At 33.6% G+C, this 20589-nt stretch overlaps 2 protein-coding genes across 5 annotated transcripts; one reads left to right on the top strand and one right to left on the bottom strand.

Moving 5' to 3' along the window:
• Positions 1–1143: 1143 nt before the first annotated feature.
• On the bottom strand, positions 1144–9695 carry LOC148303217 (serine/threonine-protein kinase grp-like). 4 transcript variants are annotated; one of them, XM_088270359.1, is made up of 9 exons: positions 9576–9695; positions 9022–9147; positions 7646–7869; positions 6953–7130; positions 6007–6149; positions 3813–4010; positions 2248–2432; positions 1976–2107; positions 1144–1534 (listed from the first exon to the last, which is right to left on the bottom strand). In XM_088270359.1, exons 2-9 carry the CDS (start codon positions 9087–9089, stop codon positions 1358–1360), a joined length of 1305 nt encoding a protein of 434 aa, XP_088126485.1. In that variant the 5' UTR covers positions 9090–9147; positions 9576–9695; the 3' UTR covers positions 1144–1357. The 4 variants fall into 4 exon arrangements, with proteins under 4 accessions (XP_088126485.1, XP_088126487.1, XP_088126486.1 ...); XM_088270361.1 differs by having other exon boundaries at positions 9418–9597; XM_088270360.1 differs by having other exon boundaries at positions 9571–9589.
• Positions 9696–11605: 1910 nt separating this feature from the next.
• On the top strand, positions 11606–16716 carry LOC148303216 (menin-like). The gene is made up of 5 exons (XM_088270358.1): positions 11606–12389; positions 12806–13031; positions 14022–14268; positions 15228–15377; positions 16060–16716. Exons 1-5 carry the CDS (start codon positions 11817–11819, stop codon positions 16676–16678), a joined length of 1815 nt encoding a protein of 604 aa, XP_088126484.1. The 5' UTR covers positions 11606–11816; the 3' UTR covers positions 16679–16716.
• Positions 16717–20589: the final 3873 nt, after the last annotated feature.

Here is a 20589-nt window from a genome sequence, read left to right as displayed (position 1 = left end):
CACCTGTAGACAATATTGATGGTGCTGTTTCATGACAATACGGAATTTAATATTAAATATACATTTTAGTACAAAAAAAAACTTTTAAAAATATTGTTATTTTCAGTATTATCTTAAGCATAGTTGCTAAAACCACACCAGGCGTTGTCGTGTTGATGGGCCATGCGATAAATGGAATCAAAGTCAGCGAGCCTCCAGATGGGCTCGAGAAGTGCATCTTCAACCAGATATCCCAAAACAACTTGGAAAATACAGATCAGAGAAAGAGAGAAGTCCACAATTGGCTATTGAAGAACCTGCTACCGGTAGTTGATGAAGATGGTGTTCTAAATATACACAATGGTCAGTTGTGTATCGTGCCGCCTTACGGACCAGACGATTGCATTAGCCATAATTCTATCATTTTAAAAAGGATTCAACATTTACTCAATAACATAAGGTCCTGAATAACAACTTTTTTAGTAACTCGGGTTAACCAGGGTCCAGAAATAAATGGGAACGCTTCATATAAGTCACAATGATTTTTTCAGACCCGATATGTACAAATTTGCTTGAAAGAGTCATAAAAAAATAAAAACATTGAATCTGAATTGTCTCTATTTATTTATAGGTATTCTCATCGGTGCTTTTTGTCACTGCCCCATTGGTCACTGGAGGTGACCGATCCCACATACTAATCATTTTTAGGTATAAACATTATGTCAACAAAAGAAAAATATTGCAATAATAATAGTGTTTTGGCTGTTTAAGTCATATATTTGCTATGGCGCAATAATTCCAACGACTTGAACTATGGCCCCAAGCGCCCGCTATGGGCAAGGCACGAGTACGCGGGGAATGTTTTTGTTATTAGACTCAACCCTTATGAGATTGACATAAAGGAGACTGCACACACTTGTACTTGTTTCAAAAATTCCCATTGATTCCTTTCAAAAAAGAATTTTTGGAGAAAATTTATAAATTGGAGATCATACCAATTTCAGTCTAGTTGATAGTAGTCCTGATGAGTGAATGGTCATTCCTAACCAGTAATTGTGAATTAGTTAAGTGGTAAGGGTGGTTATATTACCATACCACTGTTAATAATGCGTTTAAAATACAAAATATGTTCATACTCCACTCCCAAATAATAAATAACAGTTATAATAGTTTTTTTATTTATATTTTTTATAAACAAATAATTTGACAATATATTTTGGTACAATTTTAAATCAAGTAAATATTTATATAAGGAACAAAAGAACTTACTTTGTTGGGAATGTCAGTGAAAAATAAAACTTTTTATATAACATTCTCTGTACAACAAATTAAGCTTAAACATGGTAACGATTATGAACTGTTAAAATATTTTTAAAACTCAACTTTTCACAATAAGATCTTTATAAGCATTTTTAATTTGCAGAAATCTTCGCTTAAATTCTAATCCACAGCCTTTAGACAAACGAAAATCTATTAGTAATTTTTCATTCATATCTATAAAGTTTGCTTTGAAAACCAACTGCATTTTTCTACTGTCCATTGTTGTAATTGTAATCTGAAAAAGAAAAGAAATATTTAAATAAGGTGACATTTTAAAGGAAATCAAGGTTAATATTCATAATTTTGTATCGAACATGGTGTTTTGAAATAATAAAATAAATATTCCGATGGTCACCCAATATTCTTGGTGCCCAATTATACATTTTATCAACAAATGTTTAGTAGTATGGGACAAAATTTTATGAAATAGGTACTTAAGTACTAGAATTTCATAATTTTGTGTGACAAAATTTGAATTACTGTAATACAAATAAACAAATTTTTAATTGAAATAATTAAACCTGTAATTTTTATTTTTATATTCGCTTCAAAAGCGTCCAAATCTGAAATTAGATGTCTTAGATGCGTTTAGTTTTTAATAAAGGGATATTTAAGCATTACATGTTAACCTATTAACTGCCACAATAAGCGTAAGACGTAAATAAAATGTATTAACCTCTTTTGTTTGTGGGGCCTTCCACTGACACTGCATGGTTCCTAATACATCTTTAAGCCTTTTTGTAGCGTCTTCATATTCGCAGCTGACGGAAAAGCGAGTCATACGCCTTACAAATCTCTGGAACATTCCCTGTATTAAAATTATAATAATTATTCTCAATACTGCCTATTAAAGGAGAAATGCAATTTAGTGTATGATCTGTTAAATCTGATATGTAATTTCCAGAGAACAGAACAAAGAAAAATAAACCAGATATATTGAATAATAACCTGCGAACACTGCGTAGCGTTAAGTTGCGTTGCTAAAAGTAGGTCTTCGGTAGCGGTGGGTTGTGAGAAGGGCGGTACGGGGACTGGCCCCTCCCCCTCCCCCTGCAGCACGGTGCAGCGCGCCCCGGTGGGAAGGGGCTGCGACAGGCACACCTCCACATCACGAGAACCGCTCACTGTCACTACTGCAATACATCATTGATCATTAGGAGCCATTTCTGACATATGCTTTCTTGTATGTAAATAAACTTTTTGTAGACAGCAAAAGCTTTTTGAATCCAAGTTAGGACAGAATTTTTAAATTATTCTGAATTTAGGGTTGAACAAAAAAAAGATACTCATTGTCCAGATAAAACTGTTGCGTGGCGATTTTTTGAAAAAAAAATCTGTCGACAAGTGCAGTATTCACTGCAGATAGTAGATTGTAGTTCTAATTAACAAGCTTTTACTGTACACACAAATGTAATTATATTGCGCTGTAATTTTTGTTATCTGGGAATGGTTTACATACAAATTACAAAAAAACACTCCTAAATCTGTTCCCAGTTCAAATTGCAGAACAAAACCACTTTTTATTCAAAATATTGTAATTCTAGCATTTTTTTTTGAAATTGGCACCTGATCGGATTCATCCCGTAGATTAGAAATAATTGGACTTACTGAGAAGACGCACAATGATGAGATGGATATTCCAGCAGCTGTGCTTTGGTAATCTAGCTTTATGATCTACAAACAGTCACATAGCTAAATCGCCAAAGCGCAGACACTGGACAAGTTTTCACAAGGTAGAATTACGTCATTAATTTCTGGGTGTCCATTGGGTGGCAGTTAGTCGGCAGTTCCCGCCCCACCAGGACACAGGGCGACACTGAAATTACAACATCACTCAGAGTCACCTAGTACCTGATGAGGGAAAAACCTTCCGTGTCGGTACTCCAACCTCCTCTTCAATGATATAAATTCAATAAAATATTATCCTATCGATCGAACTACATGGGCACTTTGTCATCCATTTCCAAATTGTGGGAGTGTAAGAAATGAATAAATTGCATTATAAAAGTTTTTTAGTTCACTACCTAAAAGAAGTGCATTAACTTAACACATTGTTTGCGAGAAACGCTTAAAAACCGTCTTTTATATACTGTTGGTAGAGCGGGAGACGCTTAAAAATGTTCCATTGATTACTTTTGGTAGAGCGCAAGACGTTAAAAAACGTGTAGATCGGGATTGGGTTCGCAGTTACTTATGGTTAGTATACTGAGGGTCGGGCCGCAGACTGTCTGAGTATAATTAGGGTCGGGGTTGATGAAAAAACCGCCCGATAACAATGTGTTGAAACAAAAACTATTATTTTTTTAAATTATGTTTAGTACAAACATTAAGTTTTAACCAAAGGTAATGATTAAAAAAATTCATTTGGCTCTTTTGGTATATCCCTTCATATGTGTACGAGGTTATTTCCAGAGTGTACTTTAATTGAACTATTTGATATTAAGATTGGTATAGTATAATATGACCTAATACATGGCATAGAGTAATTATGAAGATATAGATGGCATAGATACCATTGTAGTCGGTGAGCCAGGGATGGGCAGTCACGTCGGGCAGGGAGATACGGCGCTGAGGGTCGGGCTGCAGCAGACGCCGGAGCAGCGCCAGCAGGGCGGGACTCATGCAGCGCCAAGGGCCCGCGCCTGCCACACTGCCCGCGCACCACGCCGCAAACTCGCTACACTGCGCTGATGGCTGATCCCACGGCAGCTCTGCGCGATATACCACACTCACTTAGCTAATATTCAAAATCCACATAACACAATAACCACTTCTATATATTGACCCCTCCTATGTCATAATCCATAAATTATAAACTGTTCTCTAAAAATAATATACCGAATTATGTTTTTTATCAGATGCAAAACTCAGGCAATACAAAGATTTATACCAGAAACACACATGTTTAACTAGTGTAAAATTACATTATGTGGCTTTAAATAGGAGTCAATATTCGACTAATAAAATATTTGTTAATTTGACAATGCAATAAAAAACTGTCGGCAGCTGTCAATACATTGTTCATGTCGCTGCACCGACATGAGCAATTTTTACTATGGAGTATGTTGCTGATAAGTTCAGAAGGCGCTGCCATTATGGTAAAATGTTTTTTATTTATTTTCAAAGCATGTTTTAAACTATCACTAGCAGATAAAAAACATCTGTCAAAAGTGTATTTAAAAATCCGCGCATATTTTAATGTAACGTTTTGAACAAACATTTTCATATTTATTTACATAGGTAGAAAGAAAACACGCGCATAGTCAAAATCGCAATGCGATCGGTGAATCATTTAGGAGCTTTGAGATTTAGAACAAACATTTACATTTTAAAGAAGTAATATGTATGAAGTGTGGACATATAAAATAAGAGTTTCATAGTAAATTATGACATCAAAAAATGTTGATAAAAAAGCAAGATGCAAAAATAAATTACTTAAAAAAAAATACTTACCAATTAAAACACAAAGTGCAAAAGAAAAGGAAAATAAAAGATGTGCTCGCCGAGATAGTTTGTGACTTCGGTACCATAACTTTAGGATTGAATAAATTTCCTACAGCTAGGATACCAAAGACACAACCAACCGACCTCCGTTCAGCTGTAGGTGTTACTGGCACTGCACAATCTACACTCACACTACAAGGCAGAGCTCTAACTCTGTGGCCGGCTGCTGTTAAGGGTTGTGCGTTCAACTCGCAACTCCCAATTCATAACTACATAAATAAAATCAACTTAACAAAATATTTTTAACAAACATGCATATAAAAACAAAAATCACATGCAATTTTAAAATGTTTCACGGCAAATCATAATAAATAAGATATCTTTATTGATTAAATTAATTATTTATATTACAAAAAAAATCCACACAACTTATACATGTTCAATAAATAAATGAAATAAAAAATAAATAACGGAATAGTAAGATGTCTTGCTTTTGCAACGATTATTCTAAATCTAGATTCCCAAAACTTCGACCCAGCTGAAATTTTGGAGTATTAATTCTTTATACAGAGTTAAAAATAGTTATGATTCAATATGGCGGGTAAAACACACCTGGGTTAGGGTCGAGAAAATTTGGATTGAGACTACAAATGACCCCTTGCAGTTAACAAGTCCGTTAATTGAAATATAAATTTGTAATTTTTGCAATTTTGCAAGGTACAAAAATTTACTTTCGTAATAAATTTGCAATAAAATTAATTTTTTCCCCCCAAAACAAATATATGAATTTTTACAATTCCAAATTATTATTTGGCAACCATTCTAATTCTCAGCTAAACAGCTGATGCAAACACAAAAATGCATAAAAATGCAATTTTTTGCTGTTTCCACGTGTTTTCACTTATTTTTTTGAAATATGTAGCTTTTCCCAAAATGCGCAAATAAAAAACAACACAACCCCATAAGTAACTGAGAAATTAGTATTTTAAGGGTACCTGAAAAATGTCTAAAATGCATTCCTTTCATTAGTGCAAGGGAGACAGTTATGTTATTTAATTATATAACTCTTTAAAATTTCATGCGCTATCGAAATTAGAAAGAATGCAAAAAAGTTATATTATATTTATGAAATTTTGAATACATAAAAATGAAATGTAATATTTAAATATTTAGCCTTCATAAGTGGAAACTCTTTTTTGGTAAACTTTTAAGGATACTGAATAAAATAATATTTACAGGGAAGCATCGATGGCAAATACATACCTCCAACGAGCATAGCCACGAGGATGATCCCGCATGACCACAGGTCGGCGGGGGCTGCGCGGTACGGGGAGTCCAGCACCTCGGGGGCTACGTACGGCAGAGTGCCGCAGCGCCGCTCCAATAGGCGCTCTACCCCCTTCAGTCTGCAACACAAGCCCATCTCATACTGAACACCCACACTCAACTTGCCATTAACATGACCCTGCACAAGAGGAAGCATAATTCTTTTTTTTTGTTGTATATTATAGAAATGATCGATGATAAAATGATGATGATAAAATCGATGATAAAATAAAAATAACTACAGTAAAACCACATTTTTACAATTCTCAGGGGATTAACAAAATGCATAGTGATTATTTTAAGAATGAGTGATGTTGAGGAATGGAAAATGTCCCCAGAAAAGAGTTTACATTATATTTATATATATATATAAATTTAGTAGTTTTTGTTTGGCATATTTACGAACATGGGTACTAGAAGTAAAGAATGGATGGCAGCTACAATTGTAGTATCACAAAAGGAATAATCCCTGATTCCAAGTAGACAAGTTCCATGATTGGTTATAACTTCTTACGGACTCTACTACCTCAACACTTTTTGCTATGATTTTGCAGTAAATTTTTTAAAACGTAATTTCAGTAAAAATATGTTTCAAAGTCAAGAGGGACCAGAATTTTGTGGTATTTCGGAATGACAAAAATTTGGATTATTGTTGTTCAATGAACAAGCTTTTACTGTTATTCAGTTTTATTTCATATTGATTTTATCTCACTTAATATTTACACCAGCTGATAATAAGAAAAAAATATTAAAAAGTCCCAATAAGGAATGCAAAAAAATATAAAGAAAAAAACTATAAAAGAAGGTTTGTCATATTTAAATAACAGAAAACATATTTTATAAATCGGCAATAGAAAAAAGAATAAGAAATTATAAATTATACCTAAACATTGTAGCCATTCCAAAGTCGGAAATTTTAATATTATCATTGTCATCTAACAGCAAATTTTCTGGTTTCAAATCGCGATGGGCGACACCCCGGGAATGGAGGTATTCCACTCCTGACAAGATCTGGAGGAAATATCGTCTGGCATCACCGACCGCCATACCGACATCGGGTTCTGCTCCAAACAAGGACAAATATCCGCTAATTAATCTTCTGAATATCGCCAATTGTTTAATCCATTTACATGAGCTCAAAGTAATGGAGACACATTTTGTGCCGGTGACCCGATCAAGTTATTGCAGGTTGAGTGGTTTCCCTACCTTTAGTGCCCAGGAACAATACTTTTGGCAAACAAAACGCTATCGTTTCGTAAGAAAATAAAGATTGAGTGTGAAAAACATAATTTATTTCCGAAATGCATGAGTGATGTTAATACTGCTGTACAGAGGTTAAAGAGCATGTAGATAATGGTATTTGGGAGAGGAATGCATGGGGCTTTATAGACAACTACTGTCCTTACTGCGCTTTAGGTTTTGTACATTAGAATATTTGTTGTTTGTCAATAGATAAATACTGAATTTTAAGGGAAAATAAACGAGAGTTAGCCGATCCCAATATACTAGAAATATAGGATTTAAGAAGAAATGGGAACAAAACAATGGATAGGTAAAGAAATATTATTGTCCTTACCTATTCTATCAAAAAGTTCACCTCCCGAACAATACTCCAGGAAAATATATTCAAAGTTTCCATGAGATCTTTTCCCAAAGTACTGCAGCAAGTGCGGGTGACGAAGTGACCTTTGTATAGCTGTTTCCTTCCTCACCAGGAGGGCGGCGTCGCTGTGCTTCCGCAAGTCTATTACCTTCATGGCCACCGCTTCATTCGTGCTGCTGTTCACTACCAACTTCACTCTGAAATAGTATGCTCATTATGAGAAAAATATATATACAAACTACTAAATGAATAATAATTTCAATTATTAACTACAGAGCTCAATCCTAAACAGATAGACCAAATACAGCTGTGTTTACTTAAATGGAGATATACAAGTCGAGTTCTTCTTAGGTACGAATAATTGTCAGATATGTCGAGATATTATTTATAAATAGGAAACACATAACTAAATAAAGTACTTTACAGGATAAGACTAAATAGGGTAAGAGTATAAAAATACTATAACCTTGAATAATATTATAAACCTGTATTTGCACAATACAGTTAAATAAACCTTAGTTTAAAAAAGCAACTCAGGGGTACACACAATTCATAAAACCTTTTGTTAAAATTTCTATTGAGATGCAAATTGAGGAAATAGGAAAGATGAGCGTAAAAATCAATATAATGTTTTTTTCTATGATTATATAACTCTACAAAAGGTTTACAAGAAAATAATATTCAGTCAAAATAGCAACTATGTCAGGCATTTTTACTCCTAGGTATACTATCGCAAGCCAAAATGGCCATCTTAAGAGGTTTAAAAAAAAGTATTTTATTATGTTTATAGCTCCAACTAACAAAAAATATTTCAATTAATTACACTTATTATTGGTCACAAAACTCGAGCTATTCTGTACAAAATATGTTTACATCCTTCTGCAAAATTGCATTTTTGGCTTACAACAGTATTTGTTTACAACTCAAAGAGATCAATTAACAAAAAAAAACATTTTGATGACATTCAAATATATTTTTTTGGCCGAATATACTAAATGAATAACTCTTCAAGAATAAAGCATATACTCTGCAAAAATAAATCCTGATTCTCCTCATAATATAAACGTGATTGATCCCATATATATGTATATATGTGTGTATATATATATATATATATATATATATATATATATATATATATATATATATATATATATATATATATATATATATATATATATATATATATATATATATATATATATGTGTGTATACTAACTGAAAAAAGCTGTGTACTTTAGACTCAATTTCTAAGAAGAGATTTGATGTAAATATAAATCGTTTTATTTCCATAAAATAGATTAATAGTGGATATAAGCAAGAATAATGGTGAACCGGCGAATGCTTACTCTCCATAAGCTCCTTCTCCAAGTGTCTGCCCGAGGAGCCAGCCTTCTACAAACTCGTTGCCAGCCATTGTAGCCGGCGTACGAAAATCACTACCTCATGAAGCAAGAAAAGGTCATCTCAAGATCCTGAAAACACGGGAGATGTTAATTATCCCGTTCCAAGGACAAACATGCATCTCAATGACGCCAATTTTTTTTCCGGGATCGCCATTTTTCAAGTAAGAAAACCGAACACAAAGTGCTAGAAATAAAATTTGAACACGGGATATTCTCTTGGTTGTGATAAAGTATTTATAAACGCAAGTATACGTCGGTAAATTACGATATATTTTGTTAAGAAAACACGTGGATGTTTTTGAACAAAAGCAACAGAGGCTTGGATGCAAAGCGCGTTACCTTTATCGAACGGTCGTCTGCGGTACATGTACATTGGGTTATCTAGGATTTAATATAATAAAATTAAAAATAAAGCTCTATAGCGGAATATAACATACGCTAACACTTTTCTATATTGCAAGTTAAATGTTTAGTTGAAAGCAAAGTACAAACCATACCGCAAAAAAGATTGCAGAAAACGAGGCTCCGCCACTTGCCGCCGCCGTTGCCGCTAAAATTGCCCAATAGCGCCACAGCGCGCTGATGGAGCCACCGTCGCTCAAAATTTAGATCAATTTAAAGCATAGACTAAAGAAAAAACTTTTGTTTCCTCTTTTTCTCTACATCGGTACCTACTTGTCTATGATTAACACCTATTTGGTACCATAGTCTAAAGCAGGGATGGCGAACGAAAGACCCGCGGGTCGCCGCGTGACCCGCGGGTGAGTAATTATCTAGCCCTCTTGAACTATTAGATATAACTATTTTTATTTAAAGCTTTCTCGCCTAGAAATCTACAAAAAAATCTGATAAAAGCTAAGAAAACTTTTAAAAAATGCCCAGCGTCAACGGTACTTTTTACTTTGTGGGATCAGCCATGAAAGCGTTTGGAAAACAAATCAGAACGTTTAACCCTTTGCACTCGAAAGTTTTTTTTATAAGTGCATACCGCCAACTCGAAGTGTTTTTTTAGATACATAATTAATTTGACTTAAAATAAGAGAAACTTTTTTAATAATTGAAAAAATGTTTTATTTTACAAAATTTTTACTTTGTTTTTGGAAAATAGTTATGTTTGCAATAAAATGGACGTAATAATATATTATTTGTAGTTTTTCAGCGTGTGATATTTTACATAACAATCTCCAACAAGAAGTCCAGGTTTACTTTAACATGTTTCACAATATAATCGTGTTTCTTTTCTTCCACCCAAAAATTTTCTATTGGAACAAATTGCGCAGGCCTTCCTCCAGAACGTAGAATTTGCAGTTTTTTAAAAGTCGGTCTTCTGTAGGCACAGTAACATAACGTTTTCGGAATCGAGTACCTCCTCGATAATTTCCTACTAATTGCTCTAACAATTATTTGACAACTTACTTTCATAACATTATGAGGTGCAATTACACAAAGTTTAGAATTAATATAATCAACAAATCTATGTTATAAAACATGCGCTAGTAAAGAAATTTATACCTCCTTCAGAACGGGATAGATATTTACGTGCAAAATCTTTCTGATACTAAAACTTTTGAATGTGAAGAATTACCTTGATAAGAAACGATGTCTCTGATTTTTAAGATTTATAACTTGTTTCTCGTTCAAATTTCGCAACTATTTCATTCTTCTAATATGATTTTGGTTAAATTATATTGCAAACTAAAAAAAATGCACTCGAGTGTAAAGGGTTACACATCTTGACAGATTTATATCAAGTAATTTATGCAAGTAACATAGCGTGGACTTATCACAGATAAAATGCAAATAAAAATAGCATTTATATATTATTATTTTAATTACCCAACCTATGTGACTCGTGAAATGAATTTTTTAATTTACATTTTTTAATGATTTAAAAAAATTGACCCACTTGCGAAAAGGTTCACCATCCCTGGTCTAAGCCATATGTCCGAAAAGTGTGGCTCTCGAGCCGCATGAGATGAATTTTGAGTCGGCGGGGGGCTGAAATCTCAATTACAAAAAATCGCCCCCTCTTAAATGCGAAGTCCTATGCGGGTGTACCTGTCGCACACTCGGAACTCGGACGGTCCTGACGTGGCCATTTCAAGTCATAGCAAAACCTTCATTTTAGGACTTTAAAGTTTAAAAAGCGTAGGGTGTCGAGCGATGGTAAAAACAACAAAAAAATTGGCCGAATCAATTCTGGACTCAATTAAGTCATGGATCAACAGGAGGGCGTTTTGGGATTTTTTGGATTATTTAACTACTGAGGGACTTTAAAATCTAGCTACAGCTTATGCAACACCGCTTATAATGGCCCTTCTAAGATTTCAACTTTATAAGGTTCATAGCCTTAACCTACTTTGGATTGGATTTACTCTTTATGTTTAGAGTTACTATAATTGCACGTTATTCATGACTGAAAGAAAATTCAAGGCTAAAACACTCGCAGCATTTTTGGATATGAGTGGGTGGAGTTAAAATAGTCTTTGGTTTCGTGTTTCCGGCTCCGGTATTTGACAGCTCACGAATTATTTGTTTGTATAGTGTATGTGTGTATGTATTGCATTTGTATAATGTACGGCGTCATTGGTTTACCTGGCATTTCATGCCGGCTTATGTGCGTTTTAAGGGATAAAATGAACTAAAGTATAGTTGTCACCGTTTAATAATACAAATTGAAAAGAAAATATCTTGTATACATGAGATGACAGGCACGACTGTATGGTTATAAACTAGTCATGCATACTGCTTTGATTCACGAAGATTGTTTCCCCATTGTAAATATACAAGGTGTCGTTGAATTATTTAGAAAGAATTTGGTTTCTGAATCCGAGCCCAATTTGGCTTTGTTATCAATTGTCGTGGGTGCGATAGAAAACAATCTCACCGGTGTGACAGCCCGCTCAAATCACAATGATAAAGATTCTTCTGTGCATTTAAATAAACTAGTCAAAGTAGGTTTTCCCGAACTAGGTCTTGAAGAAGTGCAAACGCTACACTCTAAATTTTCATCATCAATAAAAAGTTCCTTCGACACAAAGTCTACATCATCTGGAAGTTTTGCGACACGAGAAATTATCAAAAAAGTTTCAGATATAATATGGAATTCCTTGACTAGAAGTTACTACAAAGATCGTGCTCATTTACAAAGTATATTCAGTTATCTCAATGGGAAAAAGTTGGATTGTTTTGGAGTCGCTTTTGCTGTAGTAGCAGGCTGTCAAGTACTCGGTTTCAGTGATGTTCATCTGGCTCTTTCAGAAGATCACGCATGGGTCGTTTTTGGAAAAAATGGATGTGAAACAGCAGAGGTTGGTTTTTCAATTGTTCTTTGATTATTTTGAGCTCAAAATTTAATGAATATTAATATTTTTTCAGGGAGTCATACTGTTTGGAATGATTTAAATAACTAGTTAGAAATTGAACTTGACATTTACATCAATGATCAAAATTCGTAGGCAGTGATTAAAAAAAAATCTTAATAAAAAGAAAGCGATTGAACAATATGGCGATCTCACAGAAATGGACGCACCAAATAATGAAGTCAAAAACGAGGTCCTCTCAATGCTGCCTTCGACCTGGCCCAGGTTTAGGAGGAATAAGTGGGTATCATACACCTAGTGCTTGACATCCCAGGATAACACGACTCAAGGCATAGAGCATGATGATGAAGAATAATGTAATGTACTTTTCTGTGAATAAAAATCAATACTCAATATTATTGCAGGTTACATGGCACGGAAAAGGCAATGAGGACAAGAGAGGGCAGCCTATTGCAGCTGGCCTGCTTTCCAGGTCTTGGCTGTATGTTGCGGGGTACCCAGTTACCTGCACGAGGCACATGGAGGTTGCCGCTCTAGTTTCATCCATCAACCCATCTCTTACTTGCACCACTGATGTATACGAAGTAGCCCTCATGCAACAACATCTGCTTTGGTTACTTTATGATCTAGGTAATGAGTAAACAAAGGAATCGTAAATAACCTGGCTTTTGTGGTCCCATATACTAGAATATAAATATGGTATGTCCCGAACAGTTAAAAGTTATGCCATTCCACACAAATTAGATTTTTGTATTGAAAGTGAATTTTCCATTAAAATTCTCAGATAAATTTCTCGTAAAATATTAGAAAATAAATAAAAAACTAAGATATAATTATTTATTATTACAGACCTTTTTCATATTATTGACAACCACTTACAAAATAAGATACTAACCAAGTAAATAGAGTATAAAACATAAAACTGTTCACTCTGCTTAACTTATTTTGTTTGCTTGCCTTTCCAGTGTTGATATATAGTCCATCAAAAAAGCTTAAAACAGGCAGGAATCCAACTCCCCACCTTTCTTTCTGAATCTAATTTTAGAATTGCGGTCATAATTTCTAAAATGAGCTAAACGCATGCTAAAAGCTAAACACATTTTAACTATAGAGAAATTATTATTTTGTTTGTAAACAAAAATAAGAGTTGACACTGGCAAAAATATCCTCTCACTGGGTGACTGCCAAAAAAATAAAAATAATTAGGTTTGATTTCAATTTTTAAAAAAAACTTTTTTCCCAATGGTAACACTAAATTATGTTAGAAATAGATATCAAATTGTAGTAGAGTGGGTTCGAACCGAGGAACTCTGACTCAAGAGTCTGCGACACTAACCATGGGACCACACCCGACACTAACTACTATTATTACCTAGCTGCTCAGATTCTTTTACAATATAACAGTAATGTCCTTTGTCTTGAGCTTTTTCAGTTGTCGTCTTTATCTCATCAAATATACTCTACTCCCACAAAAAAATCTGGAACACAGGACTGATCACCTTATCTGTATTTAATCAACAATCAAATTAACACTGTGTCGATCCGGTGCGATGCTCGATGCATCTTTGAGTGTAGATGAGGACCAGAAGAACTATATAGTATAGAAGTGTGTGTTTTCAGGTTACCTGAGTGCATATCCCATGGCTCTAGGGAACCTAGGAGAGTTAGAAGAAGCTTCTCGCTATGGCGATGGGAAACCTCGGCCTGGATGTACAGAACTGTACTTGGAAGCCATCAAGTCGGCCCGTAAATACTACTCTAACCGCCACGTCTACCCATACACCTATCAGGGAGCTTATTTCTTCAGACACAAGATGTACAAGGAAGCATTCGGGAGCTGGGCTGATGCTGGAGACGTCATTCGAATGTATGTTAGCTTACAATGCAATAATTTTTTTTTTAGTTCTGTTCAGCTTTGTATTTTTTAAAAATAAATACATTTATTTACATCTAAAACTTGTAATCTTGTTAGAATTTTAACCTACCAATGGTTATGCATATTGGAAGGACGGTATCTTTACTCGATCGTATATCCTGGTGTATAAATCCTACATTTATAGTTTATTTCAATAGGCCCTTTAAAAAAATGATAGATAGAGGTTTCACTGTAATTAGATTTACCTACCAATGTAGGCCCATTAATAAACCAAATGAGAAGTTTCAATGCTTCTGCACACAATGTGTGCATAGGATGACCACTAATGAATTACTATCTTAATTGTAAATTATGCGAATACCAGATAATCAGCTTTTATGATTGCACATAAAAAATATTTCACGCACCAAGAAGCGGGCAATGTATAAAAAAATATTACTTAAAAAAAACACATGACCTTATGAAGAAATGTAAAACATTGTTTTGAATATTGAAAGCATTAACATTGTGGATCATATTGATATATTATTTCGAGAAGTAAAACATTGATTTGACCATCAACTGAACTCAACACCTTAACTTTTTGTCCGCCTCCGTAGTGCAAGTGCTCAGTTACCGTACAGGTCTCAGGTTTGGTTCTCAGGGGGGGGGGTCAAATATAAGTGATTTTTCACTCTTAATATTTATTCAATATTACCCTGGACTGGTACCTGAAGCAAAGGGCTGATCACCTTTCCTTCATGTGTTAACAATCAAGATAACACTGCATTTTTATGATGCAGTGCCCTGTGCACCATCAGGTGCGGATAAGGGTTTGAAGATGAACAACTCAACACTATTGTAGTACAGAGACTTATGAGAATTTTTAGGCCATTACGTCCTGGGTTTTTGTCATTATTATTTTACATGGATTATGTGTTTAAAAAATTATGTTTCTATTGTGACTTCAGGTATAATTATTCCAGAGATGATGAAGAAATTTATAAGGAATTTTTAGAAATTGCTAATGAATTGATTCCTCAAATAATGAAAGCAGAAAGTTCAGGCCACTCAGCGCGCTCTATCCTCAAAGACCCACAATGCTTCGCACACTTGCTGAGGTAATAAACAAACCAAACTAAATTTCCATGGATATTCTAAAGGAAATGTTTTCAGATTTCACTTAAAATGTAACATCAGTATTAATTAGCAGCCAACATAATCCCACGGTACCCACAATACCTTCACCCACACAGCTACAGATTTTTGACCAATCACCATACTACTAATTCTTTTCAAAGTAATTGTTAAATCAATTTAATTTGAAATAACTTACTTGATTCATTTTATTCAGGCTTTTGTTGAGGTCACAGTATAAAGACATAAAAATGTTACTTATAATGCAAGGTGTGATATGAATAATAAAAAGTAACCATCCCGAACCCCCTCTAAACTTTAGCAGCGGTTTCAATTTTGTTGACTTTGATGTCCTTCTTTTGTAATGCCGCTCCCTTGATATTTCAGTAAAAAATTGGTTTCTGCATTCTTAGATGGGAGAAGTCAGAGTGTCATACAATTCATCTATCACATGAGCTTAGGGTGGCGTTCTATCTCTACTTCTCTTCTACATATTTAAACTGTTTCTATTATCTATATATCTTCAGCTTTATGTTCACACTAATATAAAAAATTAGGGGGAATTTTGTGCACAGGATATTTTTATCAGAATAATATTGAAACTGGATTTAGAAGACATTTCACCATAAAAAGGCCTATTCACAATTTACTTTTTTATTGTTATAGATTTTATGATGGAATATGTAAGTGGGAAGAAGAAAGTCAAACTCCAATCTTGCACATTGGCTGGGCCAAACCGTTAGTCAATACGATTTCTAAATTTGATGCAGATGTAAGAGCTCAAGTTAATATTATTTGCTGCGAACAATCAGACATTCCCGAGAAAGGCAATATCACTAATACAAATAGTGAAAAGGAAGCTACAAGTACAAAATGCGATATGCCAGAGGGCAAATTAAATGCGGAAGACGATTCTAAAAGTGATTTATCAGAAATTAAAGAATCACAAGATAAAAGCGACCCATCTGGTTCGAAAGAACAAAAAATACAGATGGATATGAACATCACAGAATATTTGCCTACCAATTCTGCGCCGAAATGTGAAATACCTCTGAGTGAAGAAATGGAAGCCGTTGTCAACAGCCACCCGGTAACTATTCTGTATAGTCACAAAATGAAGGGCTTAAAGAACTTGCTGCTTTCGGAGAAATTGAACACCCACGCCATATCTTTACATTTGACAGCGCAGAGCCAAGTTTTCATCAACAAGAAGAACCGTCCTGGTGAAGCTCCAGATCAAGGTCTCCATTGCAGTACACGGCCGAAAAGAGTTCGGCGAGAATAACATATATGGAAATACAATAAATGTATAATTAGTATCAATATTTCTTTTATTTAAAACAACCTTTCAAATTATTCGCAAACATAAACATTTTTAAAATGTCACCACACTGAAGAAAGGAGTAGGAGTGAGAATATTCACGAGCCGAGGCGGGCGGTGCGTGATAATGTTCAAGGAGTATCTATACTAGGGGTGGTGAAACCGTGGCGAATAACATGATTATAAGTGGCGCATTGCATCCTTACGCTTGCTTATTTTTTTAAAAATAGGCTTCACAACTGAACCCTTCTTAATATTTTCAACACCAATGTGATCTCAGTTCAATCAGAATGGCCTTAGAAATTTTCTGTCCTTCATTGTCTGAAACCTAGAATGCAACTTGTGAGATGCAGGCATTGCTGACAGGTTTACAAATGTACAAATATTTTGAATATAAAACAATAATTTCTTTATTTTTATTCTTTCAAAGTGTCAAGGCTATGAGTAAATTAAAATATGAGTAGGTTATAAGTAAAATGTACTTCATTGACAGAGTTGGGATCGGAAATTGAATCTCCTATTTAAACTTAAGTTGCTAGACAAGTAAAGTTGGACCTAACATTAGTTCACTTGGCACTAGCGGCCAGGAACTTGCTTGCGCGGGAGGATGAATAATATGCTTGAATTAATGTACAAATATGAATATCCCCTTTTTCACTAAATGACAGGGTGTTAAATCCGCTGTTGTATGCAGTCGTTGCGAAGTTGCTGCAAGTTTTCACTTTAATTTATAGATACATAATACGAGGAGTGTTTCCAAAATAATAGGAATTGCTAAATAACTGAAAACTGCAGAGGTCCCAGCAAATATTTTTGGTATAAATAACGAATTTGTTTATCTAGCATTCACTCCTTGTAGACATCTCTTAAATTTCTAAAGTGTAATAATAATAAGAATAATTTTGGATAATTTATTATTTTACGAGACCCACTGAGCTACCTGATACGGGGTGTTGGTAGAGTTCTTGCAGTTATTGAGCTGTAAGTAAATGCAGTAAAACAATGTGAAATCATACACTGCACCCACCTTATTTACCCAATCTGGCACCTGGTGACTACCTGGTACCACCTTTTCCCGAACGCAAAAATCTTCTTAGTGGGGTGAGGTGTCAAAATCGTAATAAACTAAAACAGGCTGTAAACATTTGGATAAAGGACATTCTCCAAAAAACAATTATAAGGTTTTGAAAAGCTGGTTTGACACTGGGACAATTGCATCCAATCAATTGAATGTAAATTGTATTGATATAATAAAAGAAATGTTGAAAGAAAAATAATCCAAAATTCCCATTATTTTTAAAACACACGTGTAGGTACAAATTTAAAGAAAACTAAAATATCTCATTCCAGAAGTTGATATATTTTTGCATTTTATTACACTGCATACAGCCACGAGTAATTTGTGTACATAGTTTCTGTATTCAATTTTTTGATGCAGTAAAAGCTAGTTAATTCGAAATTGATGTCACCAAATTTAAAAAATATTTGACTTTACATAGAACAAAATACAGAAAAAAAAACTTTTTTTCCATATACAAACTGACATTGATTTTTCAAATTTATTCATATTTTTTGACAAAAAAAAAACAAAGGTAGTGAGCGAAACCGGAATTAAAATTTTAAAAGAAATCAATTTTTCTTATTTTTTATTCTTCTAAATTCAATCACTAAACTTTTTAGAATTATCGGAGTGACCAGAACTATAAAATAATTTTTGAATTTGAATTATTATCGGCCAAATTAATGAGCTTTTATCGTATCTACATATTATTCATGTGATTTTTTCAATTATTTAAAAATGAATATAAAATTACATATGTAAATATTAAATAATTTTGTTATGATTAATGATACCAATATCTGGTTCGTAAAAAAACATTTTTTTTAAATTCCAAGGCACACAATCATATATGTATCATGTAATTGTATAGGGTCCGCCATCTAAAGTTTTTTTTTTCAACTAGTGCTTATTTCGTGAATGGTAACACTTAGCTCATGTCTGATTTGACAGATAATTAGTTTTATCCTTCCGCTGAGCGAATATGGTTGTGTATACGCTTGAACAACGCTGGGAAATATTGCGACATTCGACTTACAGAAGATGCCGATTTTGCCAAAAAAATCATCTTTTCGGATGAAGCTCATTTTGATCTTGGCGGGTATGTAAACAAGCAAAATTGTCGTATTTGGGGCACAGAAAACCCGCACGCATACATTGAAAAGCCGGTACACCCAAAACGAGTCACTGTTTGGTGCGGATTTTGGTCCAGAGGCATAATTGGGCCATTTTTCTTTGAAAATGAGCAAGGAGTGGCCGTTAGTCAATGGCGATCGTTATCGGGCCATGTTGAACGGATTTTTGTTCACAAAAATTGAAGAGGAGGATATTGGCAACATTTGGTTTCAACAGGACGGCGCTACGTGCCACACAGCCGAAGCTACACTCGATGTTTTGCGCCCCATTTTCAAAAAAAAAAAGTTATTTGGCGGACCCTTTAAAAAGTACTGAAAATGAACACTGGAAGTAATAAACATAATATAAATGTTATGTTTTCTTTAATTATCAACATACATATTTTGACACAATATAAAGGCACTTTTATTTGCAATGTTCCACATCTATTACATAGTATATACATACTTAGATTGAAATTATTAATAATAATATAAAAGTAATTAACAATTAACTGCTGCAACATTAAATTCATAACTTCGATTAATACAATTTCACAAATCTGTGATAAAAATAAGATTACCTTTGTAATACATTACGTAAACATGCTAAAATGTTTTATAAAAACTAATTTTGGTAAAAAATCTTTCCTATTTCTAAATAAATATAGATGCATATTTATGTCAATATTGTATAAAACTAACAGTAAATATACAATCATGAATAATACTAGGTACACAGTAATAATATTATTAAAATAAATTTATAAAGTGGATTAAGCCAATTATAATCTATGAAACATGGTTTCTACTAAAAAAAATCAGTTGTGATGGATTGGGTCAATCTTGACAGTGACTTTATGAATGTCTAATTGAAAAAATAATATTTTTGTACTTAATAAAGTTCAGTCTCCAAAGGAATGCAGTTTTTTTTCTTCGTTTGTTAATGTATATACATATATAATATATATAAAAAATACTTTCCATAGTGGTTAAGGCTTTTACATTTTTCAACAAAAGAGTTTTACATTAAGATAATATTTTGAGAATAGCAGCCAAATATATTGTTAAAGGTACAATATCAAAATAGGATATATGTACAATTACATATCTATATTGCTGTGTATGTTTTATTTAAAAATTTCCTAAATAAAAAAAAATATTCAGAAATGCAATTCTTCCTCTGATTTGATATTAGAAAAAAAGAAATTGTAATCTAATAAAATATTGGCCGGAATGGTATAAAGATTATATGTATGTAACTATACTATCATAGTTTCATGGAATGTTATGAAATAAAATATGATTAGAAGATTTACGCTACATATCTATTTGTATATTTTAAAATCCATTATCTTAAACTGGAACACCTTGTGTGGAAGCACACAGAAATTGCATGTTTTACTGTGGATACTATAAAATCTAGTAAGTTACATTTTCTAGAATAATAATGGATTTGAAAAAAAAAGTCAAACAAATAAATATCAAACTAACAAAAATTCTGTAAGAATAAATCATGAACAAAGGATTAAATTTTATAAATTGAAAAAAAAACAGGAAAACACTGCAACTGAGTGATGTCATTTCCCATCATCATTGAAAATAATCATTTTCCCAATCTTTCATTATGAATTTTAGTGTTTAAAGCAGTCTACCCGTTCAGTCGATAGACGCTTAAGGACGGGAAGGGTATTTTTACCTTC

The sequence above is a fragment of the Brachycentrus maculatus genome, unplaced genomic scaffold, assembly GCF_059751285.1.
Source record: "Brachycentrus maculatus isolate JH-2025_06_01 unplaced genomic scaffold, ASM5975128v1 h1tg000378l, whole genome shotgun sequence".
NCBI lineage: Eukaryota > Metazoa > Arthropoda > Insecta > Trichoptera > Brachycentridae > Brachycentrus > Brachycentrus maculatus.
This window is presented reverse-complemented; position numbering and strand designations above follow the sequence as displayed.

Excerpts from the sequence above, each read along its gene's own strand:
- LOC148303216 (XM_088270358.1), top strand. The coding sequence starts at position 11,817 with ATGCATACTGCTTTGATTCACGAAGATTGTTTCCCCATTGTAAATATA. Across the intron at positions 14,269-15,227 it reads GCTGGAGACGTCATTCGAAT|GTATAATTATTCCAGAGATG; the intron begins GTATGTTAGCTT and ends TTGTGACTTCAG. Across the intron at positions 15,378-16,059 it reads TGCTTCGCACACTTGCTGAG|ATTTTATGATGGAATATGTA; the intron begins GTAATAAACAAA and ends TTATTGTTATAG.
- LOC148303217 (XM_088270359.1), bottom strand. The coding sequence starts at position 9,089 with ATGGCTGGCAACGAGTTTGTAGAAGGCTGGCTCCTCGGGCAGACACTT. Across the intron at positions 4,011-6,006 it reads CGTGGCTATGCTCGTTGGAG|AGCTGCCGTGGGATCAGCCA; the intron begins GTATGTATTTGC and ends TATATCGCGCAG. Across the intron at positions 2,108-2,247 it reads ACGCTACGCAGTGTTCGCAG|GGAATGTTCCAGAGATTTGT; the intron begins GTTATTATTCAA and ends ATTTTAATACAG.